The sequence below is a fragment of the Hevea brasiliensis genome, chromosome 8, assembly GCF_030052815.1.
Source record: "Hevea brasiliensis isolate MT/VB/25A 57/8 chromosome 8, ASM3005281v1, whole genome shotgun sequence".
NCBI classification, from domain to species: domain Eukaryota; kingdom Viridiplantae; phylum Streptophyta; class Magnoliopsida; order Malpighiales; family Euphorbiaceae; genus Hevea; species Hevea brasiliensis.
In genome coordinates, this window is record NC_079500.1 from 9,160,023 (window position 1) to 9,181,360 (window position 21,338).

The 21,338-nt window shown below is 28.8% G+C and overlaps 1 protein-coding gene across 1 annotated transcript; it reads left to right on the plus strand.

Moving 5' to 3' along the window:
* Window positions 1-861: 861 nt before the first annotated feature.
* LOC110662063 (putative disease resistance protein RGA3) lies at window positions 862-4,880 on the plus strand. Its single transcript, XM_021820932.2, has one exon. It carries the CDS (start codon window positions 955-957, stop codon window positions 4,216-4,218), a length of 3,264 nt encoding a protein of 1,087 aa, XP_021676624.2. The 5' UTR covers window positions 862-954; the 3' UTR covers window positions 4,219-4,880.
* The last annotated feature ends 16,458 nt before the right edge of the window (window positions 4,881-21,338 follow it).

The following is a 21,338-nucleotide window of genomic DNA, read 5'->3' on the forward strand; positions in this document are numbered from 1 at the left end:
CTAATGTTTAAGCTAGCCATTGAAGCGATACTCCCTCTAAAATCTAGGGAAAAAAAAATCCTAAACTAATTCACACCAAACTCTAACTCTCCCTTAGCTCTTCAAAGCTCTCTTTTGAAAAATTTTAAAATATAATTATTTATTATGGTGAGTATCGTATGATCGTAATCAACCTATCTTTGTCCACGCAAGCCTTCCCCGTGTTTATGGGCAATGGAAGGCTTGCCGACTCATATTGTGTTCCACAGAAAAACGGTGGCCACAATTTTTGACTACAGAAAATTTGTTTATATATATATACACTTTCTTTTTAATTCCAACAGCTACTTGAAGCAAAATGGTTGGTTTACAAAGCCAGGAGCTGCCGCAATTTAGAGGAAACAAACAGTGAGAAAGAGATTTTGGTCGAAAACGGTAGGATTTGGCCAAAGAAATCGTGTTCTTGAGTCTCAGTCACTGTTGAAAACCCCCTGTTCTGACAAGAAAGCCTCGAGCCCCTCTCTTTTTTTCTGTTTAAAATTCCCCAAGCTTAGTTCTACAGTGGCCAACTTGGCTTGGCCACTTAGTAGTCTGAAGATACAACGAGGATGGCGGAATGGATATCACGACATTGCTCATAGTTGATCTTCAACCAATTGCATCTTAACCAGCAGGTCCTTCTTCACAGGCCCTAGGCCTCCTCAAGCTCAAGAATCACTCCACAGGCCCTGTTGCTGGGCCTCCTCAAGCCCAGGAACCACACGTGATCCAATCCTGGGCTTTAAACTTCCATGAACCCCACATCTATTTATTCTAGATGCTTCCTTTATTTCCCTCCTTTTCTTTTCTTTTCTTTTACCGTGCAACAACTTTCGGTAGATATTAGGCAAACAATAACATATTGTAGTTGTAGTAATCTAGAACTTTTCGAAGGGAGAATTCTGGAGTAATTATTTTCCCACTCACTAAGAAGAAATGGCAGAAGCAATCCTCTTCATCATTGCAGAGGAAATTATCAGAAAGTTGAGTTCTCGTGGCCTCGAGGAGATTGGTTTGTTGTGGGGAGTCAAGGATGAGATTGAGAAGCTCAGGAAAACAGTTTCCACGATCAAAGCAGTGCTTCTTGATGCAGAGGATCAGTCTTCGGTGAGTATTCAAGTTCAAGAATGGCTTAGCATGTTGAGAGAAGCTTTATACGATGCAGATGACCTGTTAGATGATTTTTACACAGAGACTCTTCGGAGGCAAGTGATGTCTGGTGATAGAATTGAGAAGAAGGTACGCCGTTTCTTTTCACATTCAAATCAGCTTGTTTATGATTTCAAAATGGGTCACAAGATTAAAGAGATTATGGATAGATTTGATGAGATAGCTTGTCTTAAGAAGTTCCATTTACAGGAACGTCGAGAAGAGACATCTGAAATGAGAAGGGAAAGGGAGCAAACTCATTCTTCTTTACCACAAGTAGTTGTTGGTAGAGAAGAAGACAAGAACAACATTTTAGAGCTTTTGTGTGGTTCCTACTTTGAAGAGAATGTGTCAGTGATTTCAATAGTTGGGATTGGAGGATTAGGAAAGACAACATTAGCTCAACTTGTATACAATGATCAGAAAGTTAAAACACAGTTTGATCTTAAATTATGGGTTTGTGTTTCTGATAATTTTGATGTGAAACTCATTGTTGAAAAGCTTATAGAATCTGTCACTGGTGAGAGATGTAGTAATCTTGAGATGGATACATTGAAAAACACCCTTCATGAAAGTATTATTGGGAAAAAGTATTTAATTGTGTTGGATGACGTATGGAATGAGAATCCTGCTAAATGGTTTCGTCTAAAGGATTTATTAGTAGGTGGTGCGAGAGGAAGTAGAGTAATAATAACTACGCGTCTGAAGAGGGTTGCCGAGATAACACGCTCAATTTCAATATATGAATTGCAGGGCTTATCTGAAACTGAGTCCTGGTTATTGTTTAAACAAATGGCATTTAAACAAGGGCAAGCGCTGAGCCCGAGTCATGAGGCAATTGGAAAGGAGATTGTAGCAAAATGTGTGGGGGTTCCTCTAGCCATTAGAGCGATCGGAGCTCTGCTGTATTTTAAGAGTACCGAATCTGAATGGTTGTCTTTCAAAAATAAGGAACTAGCAAAAGTAGATCAACATGGAAGTAATATTTTACCGATTCTTAAATTGAGTTATAATCATCTCCCCTTACATTTGAAGCGTTGCTTTGCCTATTGTAGATTATTTCCAAAAGATTACAGAATTAATGTACAAACATTGATACATCTTTGGATGGCACAAGGATATATCATATTACCACATCCTTCCCAATGCTTTGAAGAGATTGGTCTTGCATACTTCATGGATCTTCTTTCAATGTCTTTTTTTCAAGAAGTTGAAAAGGACATTTGGGGCAACATAGAATCTTGTAAAATGCATGATTTGATGCATGATCTTGCTGCATTGGTGAGTGGACGAGAAAGTGCTTTATTAGATTCAAATTTAGCATATGTTGATGAAAGAACTCGCTATATATCAATTGCTTCCAATTCAGACTCAACATGGGAAATTTTACCTTCCTTGCTTAAAGCAAGCAAGGCAAGGTCATTGCTTCTACCAAATGGATCAAAATGGGGTAAAATCCAAAAAGACCAATGCCATTTGATTTTTTCTAAACTCAGATATTTACGGGTGTTAGATCTACATGATTCAGGCATTGAGACAGTGCCAAGTTCTGTTGATAAACTGAAGCTTCTAAGGTATCTTGATCTTTCTGGTAATGAAAGGATCGAGGTACTACCTGAGTCTATTACAGGACTGCAAAATTTACAAGTGCTGAAACTAATAGGGTGCATGGCGCTTGAACAACTGCCAAAAGATGTTAAAAAGTTGGTAAATCTTAGGCATCTTAGCCTGGAATCATGTTATTCCTTAACTCATATGCCTCGTGGGATAGGGAGATTGACTTGCCTCGAAAAATTATCAAATTTCCTAGTTGCCAGAGATAGTTCTGTCTCCAAGCATACTGGTGGACTTGATGAATTACATGCCTTAAACAACTTGAGAGGAGCACTGCGAATCAGTTTGGGATATGCAGTGAAAAATGGAGCATCAGCATCAGATTTTGAGGCTGCCAATTTGAAAGAGAAGCAACACCTTCTGTACTTGAGTTTAGATTGGAGTCGACTTGAAAATGATGTTGATGATGGTGAAAATAATGTTGATATTGAGGAAATGTCATTGGAGAAGCTACGGCCACACCCAAATCTGAGAAGGCTGCTTTTGTGGGATTACAGAGGAATGAAAACTCCAAGCTGGTTTCCTTCCCTCAGAAATTTGGTGGGCATTTCTTTCTTTAACTGCAAAAACATCCAACGTCTTCCTTCATTGGATGTAGTCCCTTCTCTTGAAGCTTTAGAAATTGAAGAATCAATTAATCTAGAGTACATAGATACTGAAGAAGGATCCACATTATTCTTCCCTTCCCTAAAGCATCTTTTACTCAGAAATTGCCCAAATCTAAAGGGATGGCAGAGATGCAACAGGGATAATAGATCCGCAGCAGAACTGCTTCCATTTCCTTGTCTTTCTGACTTGGAGATTCATTCTTGCCGTAACCTGACTTCAATTCCACCTTTACCATGTCTTGAGAAACTGAGATTGGAGAAGGCTAGCATGAGGTCATTGGAGCAGATACTGAAGCTGACAATTTCAGTTTCAGGTTCCAGCTCTTCTGCTTCTCATCCATCTTCACTTTCCCCTGCTGTGTCTCAATTGAAAAGCTTGACAATTTGGGAAATTGAGGATTTGGAATTTCCACCAGTGGAGCTTCTGCCAAGCTTCACTTCTCTTCAAGAAGTGAGTATTTTTGACTGCTCGAGGTTGAGTACTACTGCATCTGAAGATGAAAATGATAACAATGAGCAATGGAAATGCCTTCAAAGCCTCCGCACTCTTAGCTTGGTTGGTATTCCAGAATTGGTGGCTCTTCCAAATGGGCTTCAACATGTTGCTGCTTTGCAAACTCTCATAATTGAAAGGTGTGATAATTTGATGTCTTTACCAGAGTGGATGGCAAATCTCACAGGATTACAGTATCTATCTATCTATGCATTTTCCGGACTGGATGAAACATGGAGAAACAACATGGTTGAGGATTGGCACAAGATTTCCCACATCCCAAATATTCAAGTAAACTTCACACAGATCCAACAGAATGGCCTCTACCAACGGTGATTAGAAGAAACCTTTACAGTTTTGCTAGTTACGTACGTTCCTTTGCATCAGCAAAGTGTAACCAAGTACTTCTACAAGTTAATACTTCCCAAGTCCTCAGGTTATTCCTTCAAGTGTTTATGAAGTAATGCGATAGTCCTGTCTTTGGACTTGGAGGAACTTCAACTTGCTGCCACTCTCCACCAGCTTGCTAAGAATTAGTGAGTTCTGAAACTCTTTCAACTCACATATGACCAGTGGTTGATTCAATAAACGTTTACAACAACATGTTGGTTGTTTTCCATGGAGGACACCTGATGGTAAATAAACTACAAATTAACTGGAGACTCTGTAGGGTGGAATATGCGGAATTTAGCTTGTCTAGGGGCAGCCGAATCCAGTGGAAGAAATCTCCTAGGGCCAAAAGGCCCAAACTGGTGTACTTCATATTTTCAATATTTATTAATAGTAAAATGACTTTTAATTTTTGAATAATATATATGTCAGGGACTTAGTAGAATGTCTACTAATTAAGTTTGCTGATTGTGGTGTTTGATTGTTAGACTTGCTTCACTTTCATCTTGTATTTGTATCCAGATTTTTTCACTTAACACTGTAAGTCTTAAGCTGGTTGTATGGGGTTTGATCTAATGATCAGGGATTAATATGGCTTACTCTGTTAAGTTTTTCCTGGATTAAAAATAAATAAAATTGACTTGTCATAAATATGTATGTATGTATATATTATGTTAAAAAATCACATTAATATAGTTCACATGCCCAAAAATAAAACAAATACATTCAACCTATTTACATTTTGAAAGCCATGCACGTGAAGCTTCTAGTAAGCTTGCTTTGCTTTGGGATTAAGTTGCTTAGATGATAAGTTTTGGCTTGTTAATCGACTTTGCATTTCTATATGTAAATGGCCAATTGCTTAAATTTTTAGATGGTACGCAGAAGGCACAGATTTGAGAGATATTGTGAGGTATACTTGTTGTAGGAGGAGCAAGCTTCATGGTTGCATGTGAGATTTGTTTTATCACTGGTAATATTCATGCGCTGTTGTGAAATATTGTTATTCTCAAAATTAATACAATTATGATTTTCTTTTCAACTATTTCTATTTGTTTAAAAAAAACTCCATAAAACATGTAAATATTTAGTGAAAATTATTCAGTTAAACATAAAATTAACAAAATATAGCAATGTCCAAGCCCTTCCATTATAAATGGATTTCCCAATTCCTTTTTCATGGAATATTATTTTCAATCCCTTTACAAATTTAGACTTTCAAAAAAAGGATAAAATGAATCTTAAATACAGTGCAGTTAACAAACCCTCAAAAGGAAGATATGGTACCTTTGCAGGGGAGGACAGTATTATAGTTGAAGACATTTGCTTAATTAGAATAGAATTATAACACACATGCACCCATTAAGAGATAGAGACGTTCACATGAATTATAACCTTTGTTCCCTTCACTAGCAAGCTCTGAGACTTTCTTCTTCTAAATACCCTAAAAATTTGAGATCAACTTAGTCTTTTCTGTTAGTTATTACAAGCCATTTGTTTGGCTTATGCTACATGGAAGACTCAACAGAGATTGGCAAGGTTATCGTCCTTACAATTTTAATTTTTTACTTTAGAGGAATTTTAATATAAACACATATTTAATAGACTCTTACATTTAGTTACTAAAAATTTTTAACAAAAATTTAAAAGGTTGAATTTTTTTTGTCACGACCCAACCTATGGGCCGGACCTGCACTAGGATCTGGGCCAGCCTAAAACCCCCGAGGCCCGTAGTAAGCCTAACTGTTCATTTACCCAACTCTAAGGCCCATTTGGGCCCAAATTCAAGAAAACAAACGGACAGAGTCCGGCCATAAAATGGACTTTCCAACGGGGAGTTTTCGACTCACCCGACCTGTAAACACAATAAATTCTCAAATGGGGAGCTCAGCTCACCCTCCACATACTCATCAACATAATAATAAATGGGAGCTCAGCTCCCTCATCCAATCCATCAAAACAGACATAGAATATTAAGTTTACAGGTCCAACATGATAATAATATTACAGACCAAATTCAAATAATTACTGCTAACACATGCGGAATTTCTAGGAGTAAATAAAATTACAATAAATATTGATAAACAACCTGCGAAGTAGAAAAACAGGTTAACCCAGAATAAAATATCCTCCTGTGGCCTGTAAAAATTTTTGAACAGGAGTGAGCGTTCGACTCAGAGAGTAAAATATCAATCTTAACTATAATCTCTATAACTATCTGAACTAATGCACCCTGTAGAGTGAAATGCAACATAAACAACATTTTCACATCATAACATCAAAAAGGTAATTTGGAGCACTCACACACCCTGTAGTATCAATCATAACATATGGGAGCTGATCCCCTATACAGCTCTCTTTAATCCAACCTGGTGCCAGCGAATTACTCAAGCTCGGACTTCCACTTAATAACCAAATCGAGGGTCCCAGCGAATTACTCAAGCCGTGACTACCCCTCGAAGGATCGGGTCCCAGCGAATTACTCAAGCCGTGACTACCCCGTCCTATCCATAGTCCACACCACATCACACGCACGCCAACGCACGCACACTGCTCCAAATTACCACAACAACATCCATGGCACATCAACAGTTATGAATGCAACATAAATCGTGCCTAGAGTTTAACTACATAAATATATGCATATAAGTGATGCATGGGCATGCTGAACATATAATAATATCGAAATTACAATTAAAATTAATATTTTACTCACAGACTTGACGATGGTCACTGAGGCGGCTGGGCGGAGGAAGAAGGCTGTCCCGGCTCACCTGACAATTTTATTACAATCATTTAATAAATTTGACTCAATACAAACAAAGAAAAAGACCAATACGTCCTAAGTCGTGCCGAAAATCCGGCAGAGTCTCCCCTATACCTAGGACCTACCCAACCTGCAAAATGGCTCAAAACGCACTTCTATATTCACAATCCATATATCAACAGTTCAATCATATCACACAGCCCCTCCTGGGCCCATCAAATCAGTCATCCATCACAATACACAAAATTTCAATTTAGTCCTTATTATTGATCATTTTTGCAAAAACTGCCCAAACAAGCTCTAAAAATTATAAAACTTTGCCCCGCGGTCCTTAGCAATATTACTAAGCTATTGCAAAAAGAATCGTAATTTTCTAAGCTACCACGAATATTTTATGGATTTTTTAACCCTATTTAAGCACTAGAAAATTACGTAAAAACAAGGTTCGGGTTTACCTTTGCCGATTCCGACTTCAGGGACGCACTCGGGACGTCTGACAATGGGGGGCTAGCCAAAACCTCGGTCCAATTCGGGGACTTTTCCGGTAACGGGTCTGTTTGACTCGAAATTTGCAGACCCGGTCAACTGTCGAATTTCCGCGAATCGAGGATACCTACACGAAGCCCATAACACGGGGGTTAGTACATAAATTTTTCAGAATTTTCTAAGCTCATTAAATGCTCGGAAAAACACTGCGAAGTTCCGTGGGACCCACCGAAAAACGGTGTCGGAAAAATTCGAAATTTATGTCGTTGCGAAGCTCTCGACGAATGGAGCGTGCTGGTGGCCTCGGTTTTCTCGTGGGATTCACGGTTTTCGAGAAATCTAGCCTAAAAGTCGAAATGGGCTAAAATCTTCCCGAGCAAAAATCGGACAATCCGCTCGATGGATTTCGGCATTCTTGGTGTCTATGGAAAGCTCTCGCCGAGTAGATGATTTTGGACACAAGACCCAGTCCAATTGGTGGCCGGATCGGCCGGATTTGGCCGGGGAAGCTGGAGCGGCGCGCGCGCGCAGGGGCGTTTTCGCGCGCGTTTTTCCGGCCGTTCGGCGGTGGGCTGGTGGCGCGCCAAAGCTCTTGGTCAATGGCGGTACTGGGGTGGAGAGGAGAGAGAAACGAGAGAGAAAAGGGAGAGGGACGACGCGCGCGGGGAAGGGAAGAAGAAAAAGGAAAATGCCGGTCCGATTCGACCGGTCCGATCCGGTCCGGTTCGATTCGGCTTGTTCGATTCAGAATACAAAATTTTGAATTTTTACTCTGCCTCGGGACCGAAAACGAGGTCCAAAAATTCCGAAAAAATTCCAGAAAACTCAGAAAAATACGTAGACTCCAAATATATTTTTAGTTTTGCCAAGTGGTCTTTAAATTAATTTTTAAAAATCATCAAAGTTTATATTTTCGGAAAATCGAACCCGATTTTTAAAATCCGAAAAATCTCAAAAAAATTCCTAAAATTCAAATAAAATTAAAATACCAAAAATACTCATAAATAATAAAATTTTGGGGTGTTACATTTTTTATCTACTCAATTGAAAAAAGAAAAACTAATGAGCCCATATTTTAATATTTAAAAGATTATTTTTTATTAATTCAATTAAATTGATAAATTATTAACCCAAATTTTAAAATTTCCTTTTAACTAAAAAAATTTGAAAAATATTTAAATTGTGAGTAAAATATACAAGACACATAGGTCAAAATATGGGCATGTCTTTAATAAATTCTCACATATAATAAACTTTTAAAGAGTTAATATATTTTTATTGGATTAATATTCTAATATTTTAAAATATTTTTTTATTGACCTGATTAAATCTAAATATTAATAGTCCACATTTTTTAATTTTCTTTAAGTAATGGTTCGTTGGGCAAAACCATTACAGAACCCATTACAAAACCAAAACCAAGTCAATGGTTCGTTGGGCAAAACCGATCTTGAACTGAGAACTAGAGGACCAATTACAGAACCCACTAATTTCTTAAATCCAAACCAATTTGAAATTGGCAGTTCAAACATGATTTGATGCAAGCATAGGAAGACGCATAGGAACTGAGGTGTTATGTTTATAATTAGACCCTAAACCATATTTCACATTGATAAATTGATCTACTGCAGGCAATCGATAATGGATAAGGTCACAAACTTTTGTAGAAATCGTTTTTTCCCATATTACAAGTTCTCATCATCAGCAAATGATTATCCTTTTTTTAATCATTAGATACTTATCTGAGTGTTGTGAGAATATATTTTATTTTTTAAAATTTTTTAAAAAATAAAAATAAAAATATAATATTTAAATTTAAAAAAATTAAAAATATAAAAAAAAAACTTAAATTTTAAGAATATGCCTTGTAAATATTTATAGAAGTTTTTTTTTTTAATTATATTGGCTTTTTGTTATTAAAATTTAGATGAATTATTTTTTAATAATAATTTTACATGGTATTCATTTATGAATATATACTTGTGATTATATCATTTTAAATTTTCATTATATTCATTAATTATTTTTCATTTTACTTGTTATTAGCATATTTATCTTCATTAACTCATTTCTATATTGTAATTTTATTTTATAACTTAACTAGCATAATACTCATGGTTAATTTATAATTTTTATTTTTTAATTTAATTTTTAACTATATTTTAAATAAAATACATTATTATTATTATTAAATTAATTTTAAATTAAAATTTCTCTCTTATTTAATTTAATTTGAATAAATTTTTACCTATCATAATAATAAATTTTTAATTAATGCATATTATAATTAATTAAAATATCTATTTAATTCTTTTTATACATTTATTAAGAGTAATTTTCATGATTATTTTGTTTAAAATGTAATTAAAGTACTTTATTTAAAAAATAATTTAAATTTCATAAAATTTTTATATTTTATCTCATAATTTATGTAAATCGATATTTATTTTTTATAAATTATAGAAAATACATTAAATTAATGAGAAAATAATATTATTTTAAAAATATATAAATATAATATTTTTTGTTATTAATGTAATAAAAAATTATTAAATTACCAATGATGAATTGAATTGTTCAATTTCAGTAATAATGAAAATATATAATATTATTATAAATTAAAAATAACATTCTATTATATTATTTTTAAAATTACAACATCTAAATATAAATTTTTTTTATTAATCTCAATTTTTTTTATAAAATAATTATTTGACAAAAATAGTTATTTCCTTACATAAATTTGTAATATAAAATAAATACATTTCATAAAAGTCATAATTTTAAAATATCATAATTTTTTATTATTAAAATAAATACTATAAATACATACTATTTTTCAAAAGGCAGATTTCATGATTATAATATTATAACTTTAATTATTCTTAATCATTTTTATTTGTAGCTAAATTTTCAATATTATTATATTTATAATTTATTTTTAAAATTCTACTTCTATATAAAAATATAGTTAAGAGATAATTTATACACTAAAATATAGATATTTAATTAAAATTTAAAAATAATTTTGATGAAAATTAATTATAATAAAATATAGATAATCAAAATATTAATTATAATTTTATTCAATATATAATTATAATGAAATAAGATATTCAAAGTTTAAGAAATATTAAATAAGAAAATTTAAAAAATTAATAATTAAATAAATATTAATTAGATATATTTAAATAAATAAATTTTGAGAATGATAACTAATAATTTTGAAAGAAATAACAAAATATAAAAAATATTTGAGTACATTTAGATTAAATAAAAATACTTAGTGAAAGAATAATGCTTAATGTATATTAAAAATCTCATATGACACTATATATTGACAAACAAATGAAAATTATTTAAATAAAAAAATAATTTATAACTAAATATTATTGAATTGAAAAATGGTAAAAAAAATATTTAAATTTAATTTTTTTAAAAGTAAAATGTTTCTTATTTACTTAGCCATTTCAAATAAATGGCCATAAGTTGGCCATGACAATGATGATGATGATTATGATGATGATAATAATAATAATAAGTATTAATTAATTTTAGAAAAATAAAATAAAAAAATATTAAATTATTAACATAAAAAATAATATATATTGATTATAAATAAGTCAAATCTCTATATTTTATTTTTATAACTTTTTATGTATATACTTTTATCTCTCAAATTTTTTAACAAAGATTTTATAATAAAAAAATATAATAATGCAATAAAAATATTTGTAAAATATATGAAATAATTTAAGATTGAATTATATGATAGTTGATTATTACATCACAAATTAATAATTATTATTTTTAAACTAATGGCCATCAATAATTTATTATTATTATTATTATTATTATTATTGAGGGTAAAATTTGGTAAATAATGTTTTTGAAAAAATGAATTTATAAAAAAATAATATAAATAATTTTTAAATATTATATTTAATAATAAAATATCTTAATTTAAAAAAAATAATTTAAATAATAAATATTAAAGTAATATTATAAATAATAATAATTATTATTATTATTATAAGAGAAATAAAAAAATAATAATTAGTATTTATAAAATAATATAAATAATTTGTAAATATTACATTTAATTACTAAATGTTTTAATTTTTTAAAAAATAGTAATTTGAATCATAAATGCTAAGGTAATATTATAAATAATAATGATAATTAAAAGAGAAATAAAAAAATTAAATAATAATTAATATAAATGAGAGTATTTATGATTAATTATGAAATCATAAATTAATAGTCAATGTTCCTTAAATTAATGGGCATCGATTACTTTTATTATTATTATTATTATTATTATTATTATTATTATTATTACTAAACGTAATATATGATAAATAATATTTTATATAAATAAATTTATAAAAAAATAATATAAATAATTTTTAAGTATTATATTTAATTATAAAATGTCTTAATTTTTTAAAAATCAGATTTTAAAGAAAATAATATTTTAATTAATAAATATTAAAGTAATATTATAAAAAAATAATAATAATTAAAAGAAGAATTAAAAATTAAATAATAATTACTATTTACAGAATAATATAAATAATTTATAAATATTGTATTTAATTACAAAATATATTAATTTTTAAAAAATTAAATTTAAAAAAATAATAATTTAAATCATAAATTTTAATATAGTATTTTAAATAATAATAATTAAAAGATAAATAAAAAATTAAATAGTAATTAGCATAAAGAGAATATTTATAGAAAGTGACACGTGACAAATTTTTTAAGAAAAATGTTATATTTCATTTTCTTATGAATACATTCATATATATATATATATATATATATATATATATATATATATATATATATATATAAAAGGATTGTATTTGAAAAATTAAATTATATAATAATTGTATATTACAACTATCAGAAAATATAGAAAAATAGTTATCAATAAATTTAATTAAAAATTATCAATAGGTATAAATATGATAGATTTAAAATCTTAAATCCTCTTGAATTTGTTTTATAAAAATATATACCACTTCTTTATCAGAAAGTAAAAATACAATATATATAAAATTAATATATATTTTTATTAGGTAAAATTAATAAATTAATTTAATTAATTCTTAATTTTTCATTTCTCTAATCAAATTGAACCTTTCAGGTAATAATAATAATAATAATAATAGCTATTTATTATAGTATTAAAGTGTAATAAATTAAATAATTTGTAACTTATATATACATAATTAGAAAAATAATAACTTAATCATAATTTAAAAAAATTATATAATTAATTAATAAAAAATAAAATTTCAATGGATAGGGACAGGTGTGCATATATATATATATATATATATATATATATATATATATATATATATAATTTTTCAAAATAATAATAAAATAATATAATATGATTAATGATAATATTAGTTATTTATTAATTATACTATAAAAAATATTTAAAAAAATAATGAAAATTGAATATTAACATAAATTTCTTATTTTTCATTACCATGAAAATAAAATTTTATTTCATTTTTTCATAATTTATTTTATATATATAACATTCAGTATATAATTAAAAAATATATTTTTATTAAATGTGTTAAAGTAAAATAAAATTAAGGTAAATTAAAATTTATTAAATATATAAAAAAGAGAAATGTCAAATTATTTAACTCTATGTGATATGAGGACAAAATATTTAACTCCATATAATAATTTTTATAATATAATTCTAAATTATTTTATTAATTTTAAGATGTATAATTCTTAAATTTTTATAATTAAATAAAATAATAAAAAATTTAAAAATCTTTAAATGAGAAATTTATAAATTTTTGAAATAAATCTGCTATTTTTAATTAGTTAGCCATAAAAATTATAGTAATAATGGTAATAGTAAAGATATTTAAAAGGAAAGTGTTATATGTCATTTTTCCTACTTTATATATATATATATATATATAAAAGAGAATTGTATTTAGAAAATTAAATTATATAATAATTGTATATTACAACTTTCAAAAAATATAGCATAATAGTGATTAATAAATTTAATTAAAAATTATCAATTGGTATAAATATACAACTCAACTCAACTCAACTAAGCCTTTATCCCAAAAATTTGGGGTTGGCTATATGGATTCGCTTTCTCCACTCTGAACGATTTTGGGTTAAATCCTCAGAAATATGTAATGCTTCTAGGTCATGTTGTACTACTCTCCTCCAAGTCAATTTAGGTCTACCCCTTTTTTTCTTTCTATCCTCTAACCTAATGTGCTCTACTTGTCTAACTGGAGCCTCCGTATGTCTACACTTCACATGACCAAACCACCTCAATCTCCCTTCTCTCAACTTATCTTCAATTGGCACCACTCCTACCTTTTCTCTAATACTCTCATTACGGACTTTATCTAGTCTAGTATGGCCACTCATCCACCTTAACATTCTCATCTTTGCAACTCTTATGTTAGATGCATACGACTCTTTCAGTGCCCAACACTCACTACCATATAACATAGCCGGTCGTATGGCTGTACGGTAAAATTTTCCTTTCAATTTATTGGGAATCTTACGATCAGATAAAACTCCCGTGGCACGTCTCCACTTCAACCATCCGGCTTTAATCCTATGACTAACATCCTCCTCACATCCCCCATCTACTTGAAGGACTGAGCCTAGATATTTAAAGTGATTACTTTGGGACAGTACCACTCCATTCAAACTAACTCCTTCCTTATCACCAGTTTGGCCTTCACTGAACTTGCAATGTATGTATTTTGTCTTCGTTCTACTTAACTTAAAACCCTTTAACTCTAGAGTACTTTTCCAAAGCTCTAACTTTCTATTGACTCCTTCTCGTGTCTCATCTATCAGAACAATATCATCCACAAACATCATGCACCAAGAAATACTCTCTTGTATATGTTTCGTCAGTTCATCTAAAACTAATGTAAAAAAGTAAGGGCTTATGGCTGATCCTTGGTGTAATCCAATTGAGATCGGAAAATTCCTTAGTATAAATATGATAGATTTAAAATCGTATCTCTTCTTGAATTTGTTTTATAAAAATATAGATAAATTATTTATCAGAAAATAAAAATGCAACACATATAAAATTAGTATATATTTTTTATTAAGTAAAATTAATAAATTAGTTCAATTAATTCTTAATTTTTTTCTTTCTCTAATTAAATTGAACTTTTTAGGTATTTATAATAATAATAATAATAATAATAAAAACAATAATAATAGCTATTTATTATAGTATTAAAGTGTAATAATCAAATAATTTGTAACTTATATATGCATGATTAAGAAATTAATAACTTAATCATAATTTATAAAAATTATACAATTAAATAATAAAAAATAAAATTTTAAGTGGGAGCAGGTGTGCATATATATTAGTTCAATTAATTCTTAAATTTTCATTTCTCTAATTAAATTCAACATTTTAGGTATTTATAATAATAATAATAATAATAACAACAATAATAGCTATTTATTATAGTATTAAAGTGTAATAATTAAATAATTTGTAACTTATATATACATAATTAAGAAATTAATAATTTAATCATAATTTAAAAAAATTTTATAATTAATTAATAAAAAATAAAACTTCAAGTGGGGCAGGTGTGCATATATATATATATAATTTTTCTAAATAATAATAAAATAATATAATATGATTAATACTAATATTAGTTATTTATTAATTATACTATAAAAAATAATAAAAATTGAATATTAACATAAATTTTTTATTTTTTCATAATTTATTTTCCATATATATATATATATATATATATATATATATATATATATATATATATATATATATATATATATATATATAACATTCAATATATAATTAAAAATATGTTTTCATTAAATATGTGTTAAAACAAAATAAAATAAAGGTAAATTAAAATTTATTAAATATATAAAAAATAGAGAGAGGACAAATTATTTAATTTCATGTGATAAGATGACAAAATATTTAACTCTATGTGATAATTTTTATAATATAATTTTAAATTATTTTATTAATTTTAAGATTTATAATTCTCAAATTTTTATAATTAAATGAAATAATAAAAAATTTAAGAATCCTTAAATGAAAAATTTATAAATTTTTAAAATATATATATTATTTTTAATTAGTTAGCCATAAAAATTATAGTAATAGTAAACATATTTAAGAGGAAATTATAATTAAATAAAAAATGAAATTAAATACTTAATATAAAAAATAATAATTACTTACGTTAATTATTATAATTGTAAAATATAATAATTTTTATATAGTAAATACCACGTGGCAGCACTAAAATTTGGAATGCCACATGGTAATAGAAAGAGAAAACCTTCTTACTTTATATATATATATATATATATAGTAAGATAATTGGTATATATGACAATGCAATAAATTTAATTTAATATTACTATTTGGCATAAATGTATTAGTTTTAGAAAACTTAACTGGTTTAAATGTTGCCACATGGCATAAATATGAAGATTTTAGAATTTTACGTGGTAGGGGAAAATCTGTCTGGTTTATATATATATATTTTTTATAACATTTATATAGATGTTATGTTGAGAATTAAGAAATTGAAAAGTCACATTAATAAGTGATTAATGGCAATAATATGACTATAAATTTTGTAGGAACAATAAATTTTATTTAATATATACAAATTAATAATTAACCATTAATGATAAAATACAGTTAAAACAGATAGAAATAAGATGCAGTAAAATTAAATATAGATATATATTAATTTTATTTAAATTGTTTTATTAAGTATTAAGAAATTAAAAAGTTTGATAATAATAAGGCTAATAAATTTTATTTAACATATACACATTAATTATAATTAATATAAATATATACATGTTATTATTATTATTATTATTATTAATGAAAATTTTTTATTATAATTACCAATTAGAAATGATAAAAATGTATTTTTTTTTCAATTATAATTCTTAAATATATATGTATATTAATTTTATTTAAATTTTATATTATGTATTAAGAAACTAAAAAGTCACATATTAATTAGTAATAATACTAAAACTAATAAATTTTATTTAATATATTTACATAATAATAATTATTAATAATAAAATAAGAGTAAAATTGGAAAATAAAAAGAAAAAAATCAATAAAGTGTCACTTAACATTTTTAGGTAAATTTATTTTAAAGATAATTTTATTGTATTTATATAGATATAGATTTCCCTTATGTTCTGTTGGCCATTTTCATCTCTTTTATCCTCTTTTGGGGTTTACATGCATTATCTTGTCTTCTGATTGACTTTTATTAGAAACTTGACAGTCTGTAACTCACTGCATTTTGAAGGAAAAGCTCAAATTATACTTACAAGCAATGACACAGCTTCATGCAAATCATAGTTTGTGATTTTGTTGTGGGTTCAAACCAGTGAAAGATGCATATCTGAATTTTGCTATTTACACTTTGGTGCAGGCATGGAGCAAGCTGCTGCTCAACCACATATGATGTGACCTTGGAATTATCTATGCTTGAGATAGAAATAGAGATAATAGAACCAAATTATGAGAGATTATTTTGATACAGCAAATGTAAATTGGCCAATGTGAATTGGCAGAAACACATATCAACTTCCTAAGCAATAAAATAGAAGTGAAGTTGAAAATTTTCCCTGAATGTTTTACTTCCAACTTCCAATGGCGGGTTCCATAATTTTCAAAATTGTCCATCAAGCCGAATCAAAGTTAATGACATTCAGTTCTGTTTTATCCAGTTGGGTCATATCAATTCTCAATTTTGCAAGACTTGGCCCAAAAAAAAATTCACCTTGACCAAAAGTGGGGTGAATTTTCCGAAGGTGATGGCTTGATGGTTCTGGTACTAAGATGGGTTGGCACAGCACGTCAATGGAAGTGATAGAGGTTGGTGGGGAAGAGGGACACAGGCATAGAGCGAGCACATGGCGAGACAGTAATTTTTTTTCCACTTTCCACATCAGCTACCTATGCGACAATTATTTTGCGTTGCAATGTCAAAACATCAACGATTACACAATTCTTGACATTTTGGGGGATTTGCTTATGCAACTGACCAGTAAGACTCGTGGCTGGGCAGTGGGCATCGCGGGTGGGCCTAAGACAGGCTTGCATCAGAGCCTGATTTTAAGAAAAGAAAAGAGAAGATTTCAAGTTTAGACCTGATTAGGGGGTTGGGAATTCGAAACAGACTGATTTAAATTTTGTGGATACTGAATTGAAATAGATCAAAATCATAATTAACTTGAACCTAAATCAAAATTAAAATTAAAATGAATTGAAATGAAATTAAAATTGAATTAGAACTCAAATCGAAATCAAAATTGTAGAAGAGTTTAGAGACCAGTATAAATTTATACCCTTAATGAACTGGTTTCGAGCCAATTCCGAATAAAATCGACCCATGGTTAGGCGTATTCAAATTAACCAGAATGCATGAGATCAAATTAGTTTAATTTAAAATTAATTTTTAAAAGTTCAAATCAAATCATAAATTGAATATCATACACATAATAATTTTTTATTTTTCTAATAGTCCTTTTTTTCAAATATTATATATTTACCCAAGTTTATTTTTATACTATATTTATTTTTTATTAAAAATATTAAATTATAAAATATTATACGAGTTTTAAAATTTATTTAAAATAAAAATAAAAATTAATTAAAACTATAATATTTGAATTTAATTTTTTTCATGGCTTGAATAACATATTCTGATTAAGGATGACAATAGATAAGGCATTTACAAAAATTATTTTAAAAAACACGATTATTATTATTAATATTTAAACTTATCTTAAACTTAATTATTATTACTTAAATAATATCGAACCTGTTTAACTTTATGTATTTTAATTAATAACTTACATGTTAATAATTTATATTATAAAATTATAATAATTATATAAATATTTAATTATATATAATATATAAAAATTTATAAATATTATTATAAAAAATATTCATTTTATATTTAATTAATTATTTTTATAAATGAGTTGGATAACAATATTCAATTTATAAAATTAGAATTTAATTTAAATATTATTTTTTAAATTTAAATTCATCTCAAATTCAATTATACACTATTAATATTTATTTCATTAAGGTTGGATTGAGCCATGAAGGGCTACAAATTGGGACCCAATTGGCTAGTGCATACCAAAAAAATTAGAGTTGAGCATTCGATTTAAATTGAATCAAAATGAATTAAATTAATTGAATTATCATATTTTAGAAATCGAATTGAATTAAAATACATAAACTTTGAACCAAATTATACTGTCTTAATTTGGTTTGGTTCAATTCAATTCGAATTGATCGATTTTTGGACTTGATTATTTTTTTTATTTAGACTTAATTTTTAAGTTATTTAGTTCGATTTTCACTTTGATTTGAACTTAATAACTATTAATTAATGAAATTAAATAATTTATATATATATATATATATTACTTAAATTCTCTATAAAAATAAAATAATTTAATTTAATTTGATTAAATTGATTTTTCCTTTAAAATCGAATCAACTTATTAAATTACAGTGATTCAATTTAATTTATTCAACTTAAATTGAAAAAAAAAAAAAAAAAAAAGAGAGGCAAAAACGACCTTTACCCCCTTCCAACTCATGTTTCAAAATTTGGTAATTGATAGCTAAACGTTAAATGCATAACCTTTATCAGCACACACACAAATCATTCAGGAGGAATTTCTTGAAACATGGTACCCTTTAAATGAGTGAGCCAATTCAGTTACATTTGATGGTGAACACTGCAAACAGAGTAGTGGGTGGTGGTAGTGGAACAGAACAATAGACAGCATTTAGTACCTCTTTTACTATCTTTTCCAAATGGCCTCCACGTGACCCAGGCTTTAACTCTTTCCTATACAGACAAACCAAACCAGACCCCTATTGCTATTGCTCCTCGCACCATCCAACCATCCATTCTCTTCTTCCTCCATAACATTCCAAAACCCATCTGTACCAGACCCCAAATTCAGAACCATTTCAGATTTTGTATAGTTCTTCAGCTGTAAGTTGTGTGCTTTTTTAGTACGAAAGAGCTCAGACTGCGCCTGCAATAGAGAAAAATGTGTTATGTGGGGAAAGCAACGAAGATCTTTATTTTCCTGGTGACAGTTCTTGTGGTTCTTGGTCTTACCTTGGGATTCGGGTTTCTTCGCCATAAATCTCACAAATGCTCCGGTGATTCTTGCCATTCTTCACCACCCATTACTTTCCCCAATCCAAATACTCCTGTTAATCCATCTCCACCTTATCCTAACCCTGTTTCTACCGGTACCCAGCTGCCTACCCCTCCTATCTCCGGATCCAACCAGCCAAGCCCACCGCAATTTAGCCCCCCTACCTCCAACCCAACTCCTCCTCCTCCTCCACCTGATACTAGTCTTAATACTGCTCCTCCGCCGTCTCCGTTGTTGTTGCCGTCTCCGCCGCCGCCAATTGGGCCATCTATAACCGGGGCCCCACCGCCGTCGTACAGTCCGCCTACTAAGGCGGTGTTGGTGACTCCAGGTCCTGTGCATGCTTAGTCGCTTAGTCAAAAGGTGGTGGTGTTTTTTTTCTTTTTTTTTTTTTTTTCTATTTTCTCATTTGAGCACCTTTTTTTTTTTTAATTTCAGGATAAAATTTTGATGGGGTTGTATAGAGGTGGTCTTTAGCTTGGCTCTCTTCTTTTTTTTTTTTTATTTTATTTTACCACTCTCTTCCTGGGTTTTGGATTGTAATGGTGGATTCTGCTCCTTGGTATTTTTGAGATTTAGTTGAATTTAAATTCTTTGCTTCTTTTTTCAATCTGATTAAGCAAATGTTTATGCGTATTTTCCCTCTTTTATCTTTTTTGATATCCAGATGATATTGTAAAGAGTAATTTCAATTTTAGATCAGATTCATTACCTCAAATGATATGGCAATGAGTTATAGTACTCAAGAAAGGATGGATGATATAAGAGCCAAAGCAAAATTTTTCTGGGTTTTTTTTTTAAATGGTGGTTGAGATTGTCATTAGAAAGAGTTGGAAGTGTTGTTATTGATGATTGAATGGGTGATCGAATGATAAGTGAACATTCTTGCATTGGTATTGCCTCACATTTCAGACACTTGAAATGAATGATTCTCCTCTCCTTTCTTATGGCAAACGCGATGGAGAAGAATGGTTGAGGATTGGCCTTTATTGTGAACAATCCTGTAATTAGTAAATTTTAATCAATGTCCAATCAGCAAATGGGGCAAGAGGATGAAATATAATGCTGAGAGTTTCAGCAAATCATGTGTTTCTGTAGTTTCTTCTTGCTATTGTAGGTTGGCTTGGATCAAAGATTGCAGCTTGAAAATGTTTAAGCATCATATGGACATCTGCTCTCTCATGCTGGCAATTCATGAAGGTAAATATTTTAAGCCATATACGTAGCTGCTATTTTCACGGAAACAGCCTCCCAAAGGCTACTAGTATAGTATGCTTCAGGCACTGGGTCGCCCTTTTTTCTTTATATGACTGCTATTTTAAAATAGCTTTATCAAATGGAATCGGTTCCTTAAAATGAAGCCTAGTAATGTTCTGCATAATGTTGTAATAAAATTTGTTCTTTTTGCACACTGAAAATTAATTTTTTCTTAAGCATTTCTATAACATTTGCCTGAGTTGTGACTTGGTTTTATATGTAGATCAGTAGTATGGATTTTCTGGAAACTTTCTTGCAAATTGGTCCTTAAATCCATTAGTTC